This window comes from Hydra vulgaris, chromosome 11 (genome assembly GCF_038396675.1).
Source record: "Hydra vulgaris chromosome 11, alternate assembly HydraT2T_AEP".
NCBI classification, from domain to species: domain Eukaryota; kingdom Metazoa; phylum Cnidaria; class Hydrozoa; order Anthoathecata; family Hydridae; genus Hydra; species Hydra vulgaris.
This window is the reverse complement of record NC_088930.1, coordinates 18,785,001-18,806,632: the sequence shown is the minus strand read 5'-3', so window position 1 is coordinate 18,806,632 and position 21,632 is coordinate 18,785,001. Positions and strand designations below refer to the sequence as shown.

Sequence of the window (21,632 nt, the reverse complement as noted above, 5' to 3'; positions counted from 1 at the left end):
TTACAATCAGAACTAGGTTCAATTTTAACAATCAGAATTAGATTCAATGTCGGTTCAGGCTAGATAAACAACAACATTGGTAAAGAAGGTGAAACCGAATATGAACATCCGGTTATATACACTTTCGCGGTGCTCTGTGATAAAACCGTAAAGTCTTCTTAGAGCATCCTAATAACCTGAAAAAAAAAAAAATCAAACAATAGCCCGATACAAAGACAGCAGTAATATAAACTTTCAGAATTTATTTAATCGAAAATTTATAAAGAATTGGCTTTCAAATTGTGTGTCAATAATTTCCTAATCGTAAAACTTCGTACTCAAACAGCACACAACAGTTTAATTTTTTGTTCTCCATTAGTATGAAGTAAACTCGTTTTTTTTTTCAAATTAAACTCCAATAGCGCTCAGCCTGCATTTTGAGAATTCCACTCATGTTTCTTAGACATACGATGCCAATTTCGATTTGTTCCTATCCTAACAATCAAAAAACAAACAAAAAATATTGAAAAACAAAACTTATATAATAAAAAATAAATTAAAAATATAGCAAACAAAACCAGGACAGTCGATTTGTATTTTTTTGAAAAACATTTTAAAAAATTAGTAAATTTCTTAGCAAGAATTAAACGTATTAAATTACTATTAAAAAATTTCAAAATCCAGTATGAAAGTTTAATAATATAAAATAAGTAAAAATGTGTGTGTATTAATCTTTTAAAATTAAGTTAAATTAATATTTGTGTTTAATATGCGCATAATTATCATTATTATAAAATTATATATATATATATATATATATATATATATATATATATATATATATATATATATATATATATATATATATATATATATATATATATATATATATATATAATGAAAATTATAAATCGCAGTTGCTTTTTCTGTTCTACCAAATTTAATTAGGTTAAATTCAAAATTTCAATTGTTTTTGTTAATTGAGAGTGCTATATGTAATTTTTCATAAATTGTTACTTTTATAGGTTAAAATATTTTTATAATTAAACACTTGATTAATCTTAGAAAAAAAAAAACATTGTTAACACTACCTTAAAGTTAAGCCTTTAAGGTTTCAACTTTAGCAGCTCAGATGGCGACATATCTTTTGTTATTAGCTTTCTATGTATCCTGATTACCAAAAGAATATTCAATATTTGTATTCTTCTTTCCTCTATCTCTATATATTTCTTCTTGCATCTATCAATCTTTCTCTGAAACCTTGCTTCAAGCTCTGTCAATTTTTGCAGATATGATCATATTTCTGTTCTGTTGTTAAAACTATTTAGTAAAACATAAATTTAACATAAAACAAAAACTCTTAAAGAAATGATTTTTAATAAAAGTAAGTAGATATGTTATGGTCTGAAAATTCTTACTGTTGCTCAAACTATTATATTTTCCATTAAGGTGGTACACTACTAAAAAGCACTTTTTTAATAAAAAATTATAATAAAGCCAAACACTAGAGAGTTATATATTTAAAAAAATATCTGAAATGAAATTTTTTTCATGAAACCCTGAAAATTTCAGTCAAAAATCATTAGCCTATTAAAGATATTACGTTTCAAAGTTACACTAGTATTACAAAAATCAAAAGTTGTAAAATACACATTTAAAGTATTTTTCAATTCAAATCTTGTTTAATATACACCAAAATCATATGACAGATTAGTTTTATTAGACTTTTACTTATCACTGAACCCTTTGGCTACTTATAACAACTTTTTTCATTGTTTTATATACTTTTGTATTGACTTTTGCTTCATTTGCTTCACACAAGATTTGTCAAATTGAATAGATGTTATGAATGTTATATACTCATTCAAAGTTAAATAAGGGTTTTTGTTTTGTTGCTTAGGCCTTGCTAAGGCTCAAACCCACGAAAAATGCAATTTTTAAATGTTTTAAACTATCAAAATATACAAAAACTAAATTTTGACATTTTACTCCAAAATCAGTATTTTTTTAGTAGTGTACCACCTTTAGAGATTTAAACTTTTCTACTATGCTTCTCTCAGAAATTAAATAGTTACTAAAAACTGCTGTTTTCAAAATATTTACAATTTTTTGGAGTAAGCAGTATTTTCCTGTATTAGAATTTCACACATCCTCCTTCCTTTTGGGGATGACATCCTTTGGTGCTCCGAAACATGAAAAGTTTGATTTAATAGGTTTGAATCTTTTATCTCTATCTAAGGTCAGGTACAAGTATTCTTTTAAGAACACTGAGCGCTCTATTTTGTAGAATACATTTTAAAATTGTTTATATATATATATATATATATATATATATATATATATATATATATATATATATATATATATATGTGTGTGTATATATATATAATTTATATATGTGAATCCATGCGAAAACAAAAAATTTCAGTTAATTTTTTCCATTCAGTTTGTATTTTTCCTAGTGAAGAACTTATTCTAAATTTATTAACTAAAAATCTTTCAGCTCAGAAACATTTTCAGCATAGGAGGTAATTTCTGTTGCAAATTAATTTCTTACAACATGAACTCCTTCTTGGGTCATAAAGAACTTTTTTTGGATTCTAGTTTAATACCTGAACAATCTTAAGACATCGCAGAGAGGGATACAAAAGAAACTTGCTTTAAAGAAGCAGAAAAAATTAAATTTTTTAAAAAAGGGCTATTTGTTTAGTTCATATTTGATAACATATAAGCAACATTTAACTTGCTACATAAAAGAATTTCCTTTTATAAAAATACTTATAAAAAAAGCCACTAATAACACTAAGCAACAACATATGGAATATTTATTGTAAGACAAGTTTTCAGTGCTTAGTCCTTTTCTTTTTGTGTTTGCTTTCTCTAAATTGTTCCGTGTTGGTTTACTGTCAGAGTTATTTAATACAGACATTTTAAAATCGACTGAGAAGAGACAAAAGAAGAATTATTTTGATTATTTCAGTGTTGGAAAGCTAGAATGATAGCGAAAGGGCTTAGGATATCAAGAGTACAACAAAAATAATATTATTTTCAAGATAACTTTGGATTAGATAACTGATGGGTTTGATCAAGTTCAGAAAATTATCACTGCTTTTAACAATACGAGAACTATGGTGGTGATGATTTCATATGATGCAAGACATTTGACAACTCAAGTCAATAATATTGAAAACCAATTTTAAATGTGTTATCTAATATTGTTCAAAGTCAAAAATAAATCGTTTGAAACGTTTTTTTTAAATCAACTTTGCAATTAATAATTTTGTTTTCTGGAAACAACAAATTGGGTCAAAACCTAGAAGTTTTATTTTTATTAATTTTGTAGCAATTTTTGTTGCTGTAATTGTCTTGACTTTTAAAGGACAATATAAACATTCCATTGAGTTAACATTAGTTAATTGTGTTAACAATAATTAATTGCATTAATATTAGTTACTTAAATTAACATAAAAATCTTTTTAAAAACTTACAAATAAAAAAAAATATATAATAAAATAAATAAAATATTTACCTTTGAACAGAACTTGAATGAATGTTGGATATGCAATTCTTTAAATTGATCTTTTTTTTTGTTAATGACTACTTGCTGAGTCCAACAGAGATTTGAAAGTTTACCCGTTAATATCAAATCACCATATAGATATATTACGAGAGAGTAATATATAACAGTTTTTAAAAATCAATCTAAAAATAAGTTTACACATTTTATTAAGTAGTTTAGTATTATCAAAGTGTTGTTACCTTAATTAAGTTCAACATTAAGACTGAATTCTTCATATTCTCATTAATATTGACCTGCTATTATATGCTAAAAAAATAACTGCTATTGACTGCTTTTTGCTCTTATAAATGACAGTTAATGAAAAATTACTGAATTTTATGTAAAATTTATTAATAAACTTATCTAAATGAACTGGTTATGTCATAACTTTTTACATTTAAACAAAAATTTATGAAATTAAAAAAAGAAAATAGTTTATCAAACTATAATTCTTTTATTAAGAATTTTCAAAAAAAATTTTAGCAAATTAAAAAAAAAAAGTTTGAACAGCTCACCAACATACTTCTCTTATATTGGTTTTAGGGAAAACCCTTTGTTCTAAATAAAAAACCTCCCTAATAATGGTTATTTAAAAATGAAAGGAAATTTCAAAAACTACTGTTTCACCATTAACTATGTATAAAAACTATATATTAAGATATATTAATAAGCTTAACTGGAAATAATATAGATTAAAAAAGAGAATTATTAATTAACTGATACATTATTTAAATAATATAGATACTTATTCATATTATTTTATATTAAAATTTAATATGAATAAATTTTATATTAAAAAAAAAAATGTGACCTTATAACTTTTTCAGTTTTCATATATAAACATAACATAAAAAATTCCAAGATTGTTTTTACAACAACATATATTTATATATACTAAATATTGTTTAATAATCTGTCAATTTTTTCCTTTCTGTTCTTATTTTTACAATCAAGGTACTCAATCCAAATTTTTTTACCAAATCTTTGAGTTCTGGAATATTATCAACATAAGATTTAAACTCTTCCTTATAAATTGGTTTTTGTGACAAAATATATGGCTTTGCAAAATACTTATTTATTAAAGATAATTCTTTAGATGTGAATTCTTTTCTGATTCTTTTAAATCCTTCCTTGGATTCTAACTGAAAATCTGAATAATCTTCCGACATCACAGAAGAGGATAAACAAGAAACCTGCTGTGAAGAACTGGATATAGGGTGATTGTCTGAATTTTCTTCTAACTCAGAATTTTTTTAAAAAGACCTACTTGTTTGCTCCATATTTGTTTTGAGACTACATTTAATTGTGTAGCGAACAGAATCCAAAACTTTTTTTACGTGCCTTTCACTACTAGAAAGGTTTAATGACATTAACTTTTCAGTGACAATGCTTTTATTAATAAAGCCAGTTTTTATTTCAAGACTGAAAAGGTCATTTATTTGCTCTTTTGATAATTCATTGTCAGATTCTCGCTGAACAAATTGTAAATTTTTACAAAACGAAGCTGCCTTTTTTTGCTTATCAATAATATTGTAATTTTGTTCAGCCACATTTAGGGAGTGACACAAATGATTGGCTGCATCTTTAGCCATTTCTTTGTGATTTTCATGAATTAGTGTTGTAGAATATTTTCTCACTAAATTAGGATTAATATTCCTTTGTTTAGATGTTTCACCAATCGCTTTTGACCAGTAAGTATTAAACTGACCTGTAACCAAGGTTGAATCCATCTTTGACCCTGACCAACTTATAAAAACTGGAGAAGTCTTTGCTGTTGAAACACCTGGAAGATGGGCTCTAACATGGTTAATGTAGTTTGCTGTATCTTTATATAAATTTTTATTGAAAGCAATATGGGCTGGTCCCTTGTAGGGGGTTTTATGTTTTTTTACACTTACAACATATCCATCATCTTGCTTATCAGCAGATTGAAACTCCTCTAATGTCATGTTTGCTATTGCTCCAGGTCTAGAAGCATTATTTAAAACAAGATGAGTAAGCAAGTAATCACGCACATTGCAAAAGCCAGCTCTTGTTATGCTAGGATTATTTACTTTACACACATATTCTTTTAAAGTTGAGATTGAAAGTGCTCTCAATTCAGATTTGTCAAAATTGCTTATCTTATCGTGATTTGGAAATTTTTTCAGATCTTCTAGGTTTTTGTTATGCTTCCGCTCCTCAATACCTTTCCATAAATCTCTTTTCCAAGCTTTTAAAACTGGTTCAAACTTCTTTATTTTTTCATAATCATATCCATTTTGCTCAGTAACACATAAGAAACGTAAAAAATGTTGCACAGAGCCAAGGTAAGTTTTCATATTACCGTTTAATCTTTTTTTACCTGTTATACTTACACTGTTTGAAAGCCAATCATTCATAAACTTTCGATCAAACAAATTATCAAAGTTGATATCACTGTTGTCTTTGTATCTGACAATTGTTTGAATAATTTTGCTATGTTTGCTAGCTTGTCTTTGATCTTTTGACCCTCCATCTCTACTTTCAAGAAAGGTAAAAAAATCTTTGATTAATTTATCCTCTTTGACAGATGACATAAAAAACTTATCTTCTAGATCATCAAAATCAACATCTTCATTTTCTTCATTTTCATTTTCAAAGATACAAACCTCCTTTTCAATACCATCTATTTGAAAGTCAGAAGAAACTTTATCTTCATCAGTATAGCTTTTTTCTTTAGCCACTTTTGTAAACTTTCTTGCTTCAGAATATTGATTGTTAACCCAATCTTCGTCATCACTTTCTGAACAAGACAAAAATATTTGTTCACCTTTTCTAAATATATCATCAGAAAATATTTTTTCTAAACATTGTTGCTCTTCCTCAGAGCTATCATCATTTATAGACGAAGTAGAACTGAATGAATTATCTATGCAGTCTACAGAAGTTAGACACTTATCTAATAAATCTTTTACTTTATAATTTGGAATTTTATGCGTTTGACGAAGATGATTTCCGATTCTTAACACTGGTTTGAAACACAAACAGCACAATTTTCTTTTTTGTCTAGCCAATCCTTTGCTTTTAGTTGAACAACTTTTTTTTCTTAACTCGAACTCCAATAGGGCTCGACTTGCATTTTCTGCATTCCACCCATGTTTTTTTGACATGAGATGGCGCTTTAAATTTGTTACATTCCTATTAAACAACAATTCAAAAAATAGATTAATAAGTTGACAATCTAAAAAATATTATTACTATAAAAATAACTATAAAAAGAAAACCCTAAATTTAACTCTACCGACTACAATTTTCTAAAGGACAGGTAACATGCCTCCTTTTCAGAGATTTTTTTTTTACATTATCAATTTTTGAGGAAGATTTTAAAAGCTAAAAAACAAATATAAAATAATCAAATTTATAACATTAACTTAAAAATAAAGATGTTGTATATGTAATGTTTACTAATTGTATATGTATGTTGATACGTAATTATTATGTTGGATGAACTCATAACTCAACAAGAATGACTAGGAATTTAAAAATAAAGATTAGATGTTGGATGAATTCATAACTCAACAAGAATGACTAGGAATTTAAAAACACGTGAAAAATGTAAATATTTATTGCGTTTTGCAGATGTTTGTGAACTACTTGTGGAAAAAACTACAATGTTTAAAAATGAGAAGTTTTTGCAATTTGTAAAATAAAAATCTATTAAAGTTGGATTAGTCATTTAAAATACAATAACTATATTACCTTGTAATAATGATCAATCAAATTTGCATTATTATCTGTAACTGCCTTTAAAAGCTTTTCTTTTATATCCTAATATGTGGAAGTAAATTGATAAAACAGACAAATTAATGGAACAACAAAAACAAAAAAAACTATAGAGAATTATACAATAAAAAAACTTCTAAAACATGAAATGAGGAACAAAATTTCAATATATAATTTCTTTTTTTTTTGGCAAAATAATTACGCATCTTCTTGAAGAAATGACATTTAAAGAGTTTTCAAAATTAAAAGCATTTGAAATTATATTTGTGTGTAATCAAACCTTACTAAACTGGCCTAAACTAAATCCTCTGGTAACTTAATTGATAAAAATAGCTGTTTTTTACATACCTCATTAATTATAATTTCCTTGGACAAGTTTTCACTCTTTGGAGAAATTTGGACTTTCTCATCCTTTATACAAGAAAAAATCACAAGTTAAGTTAATGTGAAAAAAAATTTCAAGAATTCCCAAAACTTGTTTAAAAAATTGATGGATGTCATCAAGAAAAATATTTAAACCATTATTAAGGTGGTTTTCATGAATAAGACTAGTGACATCATGAATGGATAGCCAATTAAACAGTACCAAATTTTACTTGTTTAAAATTATGTCAGGTAGTTAAAGGTTTTTTCAAAATTTATTAACATAAAAAAATAGAATATTAACAATTTAAATCTAAATCATTGTATTATTTCTGTAAAAGTTGTCATTATACACAAATGCTGAAAATACTGAGAGATTTAACTCATCAGAAAATCTTGTAAAATTTGATTACAAAAACCTGCTTCAGGCAGTCAGAAGCAAAGTTTTATGAAAGTATAAATATCCAAACCTCATTAGTTATTATTTTCATGCCAGCAGAAATACAAGGTGATATGACAGACTCAATTTCAGAATAAGCTTAATAAAAATTCAAATGCTTTTGTAATTTATAAATAAATTGCATTGTATAAAGTTTAAAAATAAATAATTTTTTAGTTTATTAATTTAATTGATACCTAATTGAACAATGGCTGGTGTTTCCTGCAAAACATTAAAACAAACAGCACTTTATAAATATATATATATATATATATATATATATATATATATATATATATATATATATATATATATATATATATATATATATATATATATATATATATATATATATATATTTATATACATACACATTTCCACCTCAACAACTAATTGAAAAATCTTTAAAACTAATACCTCATTGATTTTTCCATGGTTGAACACTATTACAGAACTCTGAAAAACTTGGTTATTTTCAAACTTTAGGATGTTAATAAAAACACAAATGAAGCATGATAAATTTTGCAACTTGTTTTTTAATATGAACCTTTTATATGTTTATCTATTTTAAAATTGTTTAAAAACCACTAAATATTTAACATTGCAATAATCATTCTTTTGCTAACTTAAACTGATATAAATATTGTTAAAATAGCCAATTAAAAAGATTGCTGTTTTACACATACCTCATTAATTTCAAATTTCTTGGATAAATGTACAATCTTCGGAGAAATTTGGGTTTTCTCATCCTTTATAAAAGGTAATTATTGGCATTTATGATTATTAAATTACTTTATAAAAAAATTTCAAAAATTCCAGAAAGCTCAAAACAAAAAGTCTTTGAAAATAAAATGTCTGTAAAAAAAAAGACTATAATCAATAAATTTTTTTATAAGATAAATTTCTTAAAAAAAAAAAAGCATTGTTATGATATTCCAATCAGAGCACCAGATATCCCTAATTGGTTTAAAAATATCCTAATTATAAATAAGTAAACTGTAAAACTGGTAATAAAATCTGTTACTGGCAGTCAAAATATTTTAACTTAGGTAAAAATCCTCAAACCTCTTGTACTAGTATTTCCTTGCCCGATGAAATGCAGTTCGATAAAGCAGAATCAATCTCATAATAAGCTTTAAAAAAATGCTTTTGTAATCATTTCTAACTAATAAAATATATTATATAAAGTTTTGAATTAGTTACAAAAGTTATAAAATTTATACCTAATGGAACCACCATTTGTGTTTCCTGCAATAAACAAAAGTGTAAAAGCTTTTTTAACAACTTTTTTAATAATAAAATATAAATAAAAAACTTATAAACTTCAAAAAATTTAGAAATTAAAATTTTTTTTTAATTTTTTACACTTACATTACAAAACTATATACCTTATTGAGTTTAACGTCCTCACATTTTTCAATTGTGAAATAAATATCCTATAAAAATTCAGAGAATAAACTTTTTAATTTAAATTTAATAGTTCAGTAAACTAAAGATCAACAGGTATGACCAATATTAATTTTGAAACCTCTCGATCCTTTGTTTACTGAAGTATTAAATTTAGATTAAAGTTTATTTTTCACTTTTTAGTTCAGAAAAGATTATATATTTTAGAAAATATTTTTGCTATACTTTATTTGCTACTTTTAGTCTTTACATTGAGTTACAGTATTAAACAATTATAACAATGCTACATAATAAAATGTTATGTAGCATTATTATTGTTATGTTGCAATATTATTATTAAACAGTGACCAGACTACAAGAAATGAGAGGAAGAGTTGTGACTAAGTTTCCTCCACATTGGTGCAATATTGATACAATATTTATCTCATGGTTGGCTAAATGTTGTTGACAACATTGCACCAATATAAAATTTTGATATATATATGACAAATATTGGTTTACAATATTGGCTACATATAAACTGCAATATAATGCCAAAATACTTTTTTTGCTGCCTGAGAGGAATTGAACCCACAACTCAGATAGCCAAATAGCAGATAAAATTAGGAACTTATCATATCCACATGATTACACAATGAAGAAAAAAATTTAAAGATCTTAACATTTTTTTTGCGTACAAATAAGGTTTTTATTATGTAAACATTACTTGTACAAACGTACAAATAATAACCTCCTGGAAATGATAAGTTTTAATTAAAAACTGGTATTAAAAACTTTAAACCCTTTAAGTTATAAAAAATGTAAGTGCAAATAGAAAAACTAAGGGGTAAAAAAACCTCATCATTCAATTTTTCAACATCTTCACTACTAATTGGTACAAAACTTAACTCATTTTCAGACAAAGTTTCTAAAAAAAAATTACGTTAAATTTATTTTTGCTAAAATAATTAAAATGTTTTATTTGGATAAAATATTAATTTAAGTTTATACCTGATGTAAATATTTCAGATGCTTCCTGTAGAATAAAAAGATTAAAAATTATAAAATAACCTAAAATACATTTTACATTAATGAAGAAAATTTTACTTGTAAGCATACTATAACAAAATATATTTTACCTTAAGCTTTGCATTAAAACATTTCAAACATTATTAGTAATCAAATATACATTATAGAATTTTTTAGAAGATTAATTTCCTAGAAGATAAATAATTAGATTCTGTGTTAAATTAATTTGTAAGAGATGCAATATTTGTTGTACGGCAAGTTCAAAAAAGATTTTAGGAATTGAAAGATCTCTATATGATTTTTTTTATCTTTAAAAAGCTGTCAATAGTATAAAAAGAGGTAATCTATTTTTTTGGTAATTTGGCTGGCAACAGTTATTAGTATGAACTATGAAACTGTCATAACAGCAATCAAAACAAAAGATAGAGAAAATGATAGTTTAAAAATAAAAGTTGTTGAGCATTCAGTTCAGTGTTCAGTTTTTTCCTTGTTACTTTTATTTTACTATCTTAAGAAGAGTTCAGCGTTGTTTTACCATGGGAGTTTTATATACTTATTAAAGTATATAAAGTTTCACCTTACAAAAAAATAGCAAATAGACGACTACACGGAACTTACTAATGCACTACACCACCTATTGACATTACCAGCATCTAATATTAATAAATCACAATATTGCTCTTTAATATATTTTTTTATTCATAATCTTTGTTTAACTTCATCCTTTTATATTATTTAAGACTTGTGTTATTATTGTGTAAGAGACTGTATATGTGTGAGAAGCATATTCCCACAAAATTTTTTAAAAAAAATACCACCCAACAAACTAATTGACTAAAGAAGACAGCCAGTTAACTATGGTCCAAAAAATAGTGACATGTTAAATGTTATTGTTGCTGCTATGTCTTCAATTAAAATCTTATTGTTTTATTGACAGCAGTTTTGTTTTCAGCCTGTCATAATTAATCATAATTAGTTATCTACTTTTGGAAAAAATTAGGTATAAGTATATTTTTTTAAATTGTAGCTAATCTTTGGAAAATTAACTGTAAACCTATCAGATGTTTTTAAAATAATATAGTGAGGTGATATATGCTGTTTCAAATATAAATCAGGATTAAAAACAGTTATGTTTAATTAAACTTATGCTTGATTACTTTATGCATTAATTTTGACAAAAAAATGAATAATTAAAAATAAATTAATAATAAATAAGATTTAATTATTGAAAAGCTGGTGTGGAGGCAAAAAAGGATAAGGTAACATAAACAAGTAGCATAACTTAACCAAGGATAACATTAAAAAGAAAAGGTTTTGTCAAGGTAAAGGTAAACTTTGTTACCTTAGATAACATTGATGATGTTATGATAACATAATCTGTCATCATAACATAATCTATGTTATCTACATTAACATATTGTTAACATATTGTTATCATAGATACAATAACATATTGTTACAATAGATACAATAAATTAGCTAGTGGAGGATAAGAGGTATCACAGTAAGGTTTAATCAAGTTAAGAAAATTATTTTTGCTTCTAAAAGCAAGAGAACTAAGATGATATTAATGATCACAATGATGATGATGATAATGAAAATGATGATGTATAAGTTAATTGGGCAAATAAGTAAAGCACCCACATACCTTGTGAGATTTTTCTAAAAAATCTAGCAAGATATTAAAAAATCTAGCAAGATATATACCCACATTTTTTATTACTTATTTGCCTAATTAACTTATACTTTTCACTTTTTTTCCAACTTTTTTATACAACATACCATGGTTATAAAAACATGGTTGTAAAATGCTTCATTTTTAATTTGTTAAATATAATAATGATATGTTTATGTTTTGCAACTGATGTGCAGAGCTTCCACCATTATCATCCTCATCATCATCATCATCATCATCATCATCATCATCATCATCATCATCATCATCATCATCATCATCATCATCATCATCATCATCATCATCATCATCATCATCATCATCATCATCATCATCATCATCATCATCATCATCATCATCATCATCATCATCATCATCATCATCATCATCATCATCATCATCATCATCATCATCATCATCATCATCATCATCATCATCATCATCATCATCATCATCATCATCATCATCATCATCATCATCATCATCATCATCATCATCATCATCATCATCATCATCATCATCATCATCATCATCATCATCATCATCATCATCATCATCATCATCATCATCATCATCATCATCATCATCATCATCATCATCATCATCATCATCATCATCATCATCATCATCATCATCATCATCATCATCATCATCATCATCATCATCATCATCATCATCATCATCATCATCATCATCATCATCATCATCATCATCATCATCATCATCATCATCATCATCATCATCATCATCATCATCATCATCATCATCATCATCATCATCATCATCATCATCATCATCATCATCATCATCATCATCATCATCATCATCATCATCATCATCATCATCATCATCATCATCATCATCATCATCATCATCATCATCATCATCATCATCATCATCATCATCATCATCATCATCATCATCATCATCATCATCATCATCATCATCATCATCATCATCATCATCATCATCATCATCATCATCATCATCATCATCATCATCATCATCATCATCATCATCATCATCATCATCATCATCATCATCATCATCATCATCATCATCATCATCATCATCATCATCATCATCATCATCATCATCATCATCATCATCATCATCATCATCATCATCATCATCATCATCATCATCATCATCATCATCATCATCATCATCATCATCATCATCATCATCATCATCATCATCATCATCATCATCATCATCATCATCATCATCATCATCATCATCATCATCATCATCATCATCATCATCATCATCATCATCATCATCATCATCATCATCATCATCATCATCATCATCATCATCATCATCATCATCATCATCATCATCATCATCATCATCATCATCATCTCATCATCATCATCATCATCATCATCATCATCATCATCATCATCATCATCATCATCATCATCATCATCATCATCATCATCATCATCATCATCATCATCATCATCATCATCATCATCATCATCATCATCATCATCATCATCATCATCATCATCATCATCATCATCATCATCATCATCATCATCATCATCATCATCATCATCATCATCATCATCATCATCATCATCATCATCATCATCATCATCATCATCATCATCATCATCATCATCATCATCATCATCATCATCATCATCATCATCATCATCATCATCATCATCATCATCATCATCATCATCATCATCATCATCATCATCATCATCATCATCATCATCATCATCATCATCATCATCATCATCATCATCATCATCATCATCATCATCATCATCATCATCATCATCATCATCATCATCATCATCATCATCATCATCATCATCATCATCATCATCATCATCATCATCATCATCATCATCATCATCATCATCATCATCATCATCATCATCATCATCATCATCATCATCATCATCATCATCATCATCATCATCATCATCATCATCATCATCATCATCATCATCATCATCATCATCATCATCATCATCATCATCATCATCATCATCATCATCATCATCATCATCATCATCATCATCATCATCATCATCATCATCATCATCATCATCATCATCATCATCATCATCATCATCATCATCATCATCATCATCATCATCATCATCATCATCATCATCATCATCATCATCATCATCATCATCATCATCATCATCATCATCATCATCATCATCATCATCATCATCATCATCATCATCATCATCATCATCATCATCATCATCATCATCATCATCATCATCATCATCATCATCATCATCATCATCATCATCATCATCATCATCATCATCATCATCATCATCATCATCATCATCATCATCATCATCATCATCATCATCATCAGTATGTGGTTCTGTGTTCGCTATTGTAACTCTGTCATCGGCACACAGGATTTTAGAATTTACCCGCATCGCTTGCGATTTAAAATTTTTTTTTTTTTTAATTTTTATCAGAAAGATATAAATTTTTAAGATATGTTAGTTACGAAAAAAATTTTTGAGAAAAAAACCTTACAGGTAAGGCCCATAACGAAAAAGGCGTTGCATTACCGAAAAATCTAAAAAAGAGGATTTAGGCATGGGGATCATCAAAAAATGATTCGGATATGTCTTTTTTATTCATTCCCTTTAAATCAAGCTATAAACGAAAAAAATCCACTTACCTAAACTTTGAGGTTTTTCATATCATCATGGCGATTTTAAGTTTCTGAGTTCAAGTAAACTTTCTATAATATATTAATGTGCAATCTCCTACTTTGATTTTGAAAAAAAACGTTACATAAAATTTTTTTAAAAACTTTTTTAAAGTTATTTTTCTTGATGGATGTAATATATATCATGTCGAATGTCCAAAAAACATTTACTTTGCTTTTGACATTATTTTTTTTGCGGGGAATTAGGGTTTTAAACAGTAGTTGTTGCAATACCGAAACTATCCAGGTTGCATTACCGAACTCACTTATTTTTTGATAATGGACGAATAGAAAAGGTTCGTTATTTCTAATTTATTGTTTAGGTTTAATTCCTTTTTTTTTCCTTTAATCAAACTCCTTTTATAAAATCTAAACTCCATCGTAAAAAAGCAGGAATGCTCCGCGGAATGGGTTTTTTTGGGTAAAAGAAATTGACTAATGGAAAAATGAAAACAGAAGAAATTAAAATATTTTTTTACATTTTACAATTTTTTATACTTTTTTTACAAAAAATAAATTTCAAATAAAGAAAAATAGTTTATTACACTAGAAACTATCCCAAACCAATACGTTTTTTTGAAAATCCTTCTGTAAGCGTTTTTCCAAAATAAACAAATTTAGCAATTTTAAGTTTATAATAAATGTAAATAAGTTTACAATGATCATTTCGTATTCTTACATACATACATGCATCTTAATACTAGTTTTAAATAAGAAAAATAAAGTTTAAGGCATTTTACTTTCTTACTTTTATTATTTGAGTTTGAATTCAATCAAGAGCGCGTTGAGGGTGAGAATCATGGTAGTAAGCCCCACCCCCACCCCACCCCACGCACACCTCTTGGGGATAAGCTATATATTTTTCAAAGGCGAGTAATAAGATATTTGTTTATAACATCAATATAATATTGTGCAGAACTTACTAACTATGCCCTATTGTGTAAAGGTTATTGATTTATCTTAACTATAACAAAGTCTAAATTTCAATTAGCTTTTTAATTATTTTTTAACTCTCAGACCCTCCCTTGCTGCAAGGGCTGAACCAGCGTTTTTTTTGTTGGAGAGATACCTTCCATACATGGAACTCCAAACATTTATTTGTTTATACTTACGTCCATTCAAGAGGCTTTGCAAAAAATTGCGATGATTAAATTACTATGTAATAAAATTGCGATGGTCAAATTACTAAAAGACATTACATCTTAAAATGGAAAACTAACATACTCAATTAATGTGAGAAAAAGTTCAACAATAAGAGATTTATTTTTCGAAAAGGAAAATACCAAGAAATGAATATCATGTTTTATAAAGTGAATTGGGATGAAATATTTGATAAAATAAATACAAACCAATGTTATGAATACTTTTTAAAAATTTATGAAAAAGCTTGCAAACAATATATTCCTCACCACTTCAAACCCACTAGTTCTATCCAAAATCCATGCATCAACATAAAAATCAAGAATCTAATTAGAAAAAAACGTAATCTATGGTGCAGAGTGCGTGCTACAAACTTCAAAAATACAAACCTAAATAATGAATACAAACTAGTTAATAAAATGATTAAAAAGCAAATTAAAAAATCTACTCTTGATCATGAAATAAACTTAGCAAAAGATGTAAAACATAACCCAAAACTCTTCTATGCATATGACAAAAAAATCAAACACATACAAAACTACAGGCACTTAAAACTAGTGACAATAAAATAATAACTGATAAAAAAAGTCATTGCTAATCTACTAAATTGTAGTTTCCAATCAGTATTTGTCAAAGAAAATCAAGATCTACCACATTTCATCAATAAAACAATGCAATTGTTTGAATGTGACTGGGACCAAGAACTAAAAGAAGATATTGTACATAATTATTTATTAGAACTTAATGAAAACAAGTCACTTGGTTGTGATAACATCAGTCCCTATGTGCTAAAGCATTGTGCAGAAGGATTATCCAAACCTTTGTCATTAATACTCGATAGAAATCGATTCATTCAGGAGAGATGCCAGAATTATGGAAATCTGCAAACATTGCATCACTTTTTAAAAAAGGAGGCAAGGAAGATCCGCTCAACTACAGACCTATCTCTTTAATATCAATACAATGTAAGATAATAGAGAAAATAATTACAAAAAAGCTGATAATTTATATAACAGAAAACAATCTGTTAAAGCCTCAACAACATGGATTTGTACAAAATAAAGGATGCCTAACAAACCTTTTAGAAACTTTCGATATTATTACAACTGAAATTGAAGATGATTATCCAGTTGATATATTATTCCTAGATTTTGCAAAAGCGTTCGATAAGGTGCCCCACCATCGACTTATATATAAAATTTCTAACTATGGAATAAAAGGCAATATTTTAAATTGAATTAATTTTTTTAAAAAAAACAGAAAACAAAGAGTGGTAATGAGTGAAGCTGTATCAGATTGGTGAGAGATTTATAGCGGTGTGCCACAGGGTTCTGTATTGGGTCCTCTTCTCTTTCTTTTACATATCAATGATCTTCCCCAATGTATCTCTTCAATTACAAAACTATACGCTGATGATACTTAGATCATATCTTTTATAAAAGAACATAATGATCTAATTAATATGCAAAATGACATTGATTTGTTAACTGAATGGTCAAATGTATGGTTATTGGATTTTAACATAAGCAAATGCAGTGTTATGCACATTGGAAGAAAAAATATTAACTATAATTACACTATGAAACACGACAATCAAAGTTTTATTTTAAAAATGACAACAAAATAATTAGACTTAGGTGTAATAGTTTCATCCAATATGAAATGGAATCATCAGGTTCAAGCAGCTACAAGTAAAGCACAAAGAATCTTATGTTTAATAAGAAAAAGCTTTACATATCTTAACACTGATTTGGAAGGGCAATTATGCACATCGCTGGTTAGACCACACCTGGAATTCGCAGTTCCAGTGTGGAGTCCAGGTAATAAAAACGATATCAATGACCTAGGAAAATTCAAAGACGAGCAACAAAGGTAGCACCTGAACTAAAACATCTAAGTTATACTGAAAAATTGGCAAAGTTGTGTCTCACAACTCTGGAAACAAGACGTACAAGAGATGATCTTATTGAGTTTTTCAAAATAACAACTGGTATTGATAAGATATTGTGGTACAAAGAGCTTTATAAAGCTTCTTCCCAAAGTCTAAGAGGTCATTCAATGAAATTTGAAAGAGAATTTGCAAAAACAACCATTAGACACAATTTTTTTACGAACAGAGTGATACCTCATTGGAATGCTTTACCTGAAAAAGCGGTTTCTGCAATAACAGTAAATTCTTTTAAAGGTAGACTAGATAAACATTTGTTAACGGCTGTTAAAGTATAAATTTTAAATTTTATGCTCCGCTACAATAGTCGTTACAGCACTTTTTATTACTATTATAGCCCGATAAAAAAAAATGCCTCGAAAAAACACCCCTCCCCTGACCTCAAATGTGAAGGTAACAAATTACCAAAATATTTTTTTTCTATTGTTAACTGAAGACATATTCATCAATCAATTTTAAATTATATGCAATAATCTCTTAGCGTTTAAAAATTATGTCCATTAAAAGTTTGAATCCCTCTCAATTTGAGGGGGATTACAATATTTATCTCGCTATAATTTTTGAACGCTAAAAGATTATTTCATGAAATTTCAACTTAATTGTTAAATTTGAAATTAGTTTAGAATAGTATAAAAAATATTTTGCAAACTAATTGCCCTCACATATGGGGTAGGGGGGCTGAATTTATTTGGGTATAATATTTATTTTTATTTTAGTATTTGCAAAGCATCGTTATTTAATGTAAGTATAACCATAAAAATGTTTGGAGTTTACTCCATGTCTAAAAGTTATTTCAAACATAAAAAAAAGGCAAGATCAGCCTCTGCCTTTGTTAGTGAATGATAAATCTCGCCCCGATTTAAAATCAAGAAACTGAAAAACATTATCTTTTTAAAAAATAATCATTTTCAGGATTTGCATTTTATTTCTATTTGAAAATTCAGAAACACAGTTTCTATAATGACTAATAGAATAACATAATACTAATTTTAGTATTATCTAAATCATTAATAATAATAAAGTTCGATTTGCAACTTAGGCAAGTAAGGTTTCCATTGTAAAATAATTATTCCACGCTGGCTATCAGCCCTCTTTAAAAGGTTTTGCAGGAATGGAGATAACGCTTTAGGATCAAAGGTGCTTACGGATCAAGAGTGCAAGTGCTTTCCTATATCTCTTTAATATTTGTTGAATATAAGGAAATCGGCAAAATGCAAAGTACACACTAGTGAAATGCGAACTTTTGTGCAAACCAAAATATTATATTTTAAGGACCATGATTATATTATTAATTTAAATACAAATAAATATGAATATATTAGTAATGTATGTTATTAAGTGTAAATGCATTTACTGACTATTAGAGAGAGCATGCAGGTAAATGTAAATACATCGACTGAGGGTTTTGGTTGGAGCAGCGTAGTCATTTATAGTCATGATTATTGTTTAAAAACGGCTAAAAAAGCTGTTGCAACATGAAATACCTATAGAATAATGGTCCGCAATTCAATTTCGTATTTTACCTTGTATTTATATTGATGCACTTTTTGTAGTTAATGCATCAACTAAAAAAAAAATTATATTTTACATTCATTTTCATCAACTTAAGGAAAATATGTTGTACCTAATAAGCGGAGCCCAAATTTAATTTCTCTAAATGTTTCAGTATTTATTTGTTTGATTATTTTATTATTTTCTAAATGTTTCAGTATTTTTAATTTTTTTTCCAATAGTATATTGTAAGCTATATTTCTATGATGTAACGATGTCGAAATATTTTATCAGAAATTTAAATATCAAGTTTTATTTCAATTATAAAAACGAAATTGAATAATTTATAGGTTTTATTAATAATAATGTATTTCTAAAATTAAAATAGATTGAATACAACATTTTCTGCAAACATCAAGAACGTTAACGTAACCATTTCTGCCACTAATCCTATCGGCTAAGTCAGTTTAGCTTTTTCAATCTTCTACATTGGTTTCGATATTGAAAATATAAATAAAACATAAAAAATTAATGTATATATATATATATATATATATATATATATATATATATATATATATATATATATATATATATATATATATATATATATATATATCATCATATATATGTATATATATATATGTATATATATATGTATATATATATATATACTATATATATATATATATATATATATATATATATATTTATATATATATAAATACATATATATAAATATATATTATATATATATATATATATATATATATATATATATATATATATATATATATATATATATATATATATATATATATATATATATATATATATATATATATATATATAATAAACATTTATTTTTCAAATTTAAAGAACACACAATTTATTAATTAATATCTAAAACTATTTTATTGAATTGCTTTAATAAATTTGACTTTAAAATACTCACATTGATTTTCTGAATAAATTGATACTGAAAAATCTACATCTAAAAGATAAAAAAAAAGATAAAAACGTTATTCTTATTACATTAAAGCTAATTATTTCAATTCTTTTACATTTTTTTAAATTTTGAAAGTATTGCTGTACAGCTCTCGGAATTAGGGTCGGCATTTGGCAATGCAAACCTAACTGCCAAACTAAGCGTTTGAGGTTGCTAAATATTTCCAAACATTTTAGGTTTCTACTTTTTATGGAACTAGTCAATAAATGTTTTTGCTGACCTGATGATGACCTAAAACATATCAAGGTCTGCAATTTTTTGCCAACTTTAGTTTTTTTTATTTTCAAGGGTTGGGTGTTTTATAATAATAAAAAATAACTTATTTCTATACCTTGTTGCTATAAACATTAAATATAATATATAAATTGATTGAATACCAGTCTTACCAATTCCACAAGTTGATTCTGGTGAGCTACAGAAACGCTTTTTATCTCTTAAAAAAAATTAATAATTGTGTAGTAATAACTAATAATGGTAAATTAGTTGAAAGAAAAATAAAATAAAAATATAAAAGTTTGTATTGCCTTTCAGAAATGTAAGTACAGAGAGCTAATTCAGCCTAAATCGAGAATACGCAAAAATATTATTAAAAATAGTTATGATATTAATACAAGTTATTTAAAAAAAATCCCTTATTTATATAATTATACAAATTAGTAATATTTAATTATATAAATAAGTAATATTTAATTATATAAATAAGTAATATTTAATTATTTAAGTAATTATTTACTAGAATAAAAAATTGAAAAACAAAAGCTTTTAGATTACCTTTATTCTTGACACATTACTAGCTTTAGCAAAAATAAATACAATAGATTCTGGCACTAGAATTTTAACTATCACTAGTCACTATCCTAAAAAGATCATCACTTAAAAAAAACAAAAATAATACTGGAAAATTGAATATTATCCAAATAGATGATTTTAAGATGAAATAATTAGAAATAAATATATGATTAATATTATAGATTATGATTACCTTCAAACTATTAAAAGCTAAAACAAAAGCTTTAAAAAGATCATGCAATTAATCTTCTGTCATTAGGCTAAGAAGATCTCTGTTACAAAGATATTTTTGAATAAATAAACGGAAATGCAAAAACATGTTAAATAATCAAGAAAAAAACAAAACAAAAATAAAGCAAATGGAATTATAG

The 21,632-nt window shown here is 26.3% G+C and overlaps 1 protein-coding gene and 2 long non-coding RNA genes across 4 annotated transcripts; all 3 read right to left on the bottom strand.

Annotated features, from left to right (window-relative positions):
* Positions 1–228: 228 nt before the first annotated feature.
* On the bottom strand, positions 229–4,257 carry LOC136087487 (uncharacterized). The gene is made up of 3 exons (XR_010641819.1): positions 3,509–4,257; positions 1,071–1,299; positions 229–474 (listed from the first exon to the last, which is right to left on the bottom strand). It is a non-coding gene; the product is annotated as an uncharacterized LOC136087487 (long non-coding RNA).
* Positions 4,258–4,348: 91 nt separating this feature from the next.
* Positions 4,349–8,409, bottom strand: LOC136087486 (uncharacterized). 2 transcript variants are annotated; one of them, XM_065810356.1, is made up of 5 exons: positions 8,282–8,409; positions 8,116–8,183; positions 7,631–7,693; positions 7,259–7,327; positions 4,349–6,889 (listed from the first exon to the last, which is right to left on the bottom strand). In XM_065810356.1, the coding sequence occupies exon 5, from the start codon at positions 6,667–6,669 to the stop codon at positions 4,792–4,794; it is 1,878 nt and encodes a 625-aa protein (XP_065666428.1). In that variant the 5' UTR covers positions 6,670–6,889; positions 7,259–7,327; positions 7,631–7,693; positions 8,116–8,183; positions 8,282–8,409; the 3' UTR covers positions 4,349–4,791. The 2 variants fall into 2 exon arrangements, with proteins under 2 accessions (XP_065666428.1, XP_065666429.1); XM_065810357.1 differs by lacking the exons at positions 8,116–8,183; positions 8,282–8,409 and having other exon boundaries at positions 7,631–8,096.
* Positions 8,410–8,465: 56 nt separating this feature from the next.
* LOC136087204 (uncharacterized) lies at positions 8,466–12,371 on the bottom strand. Its single transcript, XR_010641625.1, has 7 exons — positions 10,610–12,371; positions 10,482–10,506; positions 10,328–10,398; positions 9,473–9,520; positions 9,308–9,332; positions 9,150–9,217; positions 8,466–8,833 (listed from the first exon to the last, which is right to left on the bottom strand). It is a non-coding gene; the product is annotated as an uncharacterized LOC136087204 (long non-coding RNA).
* Between the last annotated feature and the right edge of the window lie 9,261 nt (positions 12,372–21,632).

Coding starts and splice junctions, on each gene's coding strand:
- LOC136087486 (XM_065810356.1), bottom strand. CDS start 6,669: ATGTCAAAAAAACATGGGTGGAATGCAGAAAATGCAAGTCGAGCCCTA.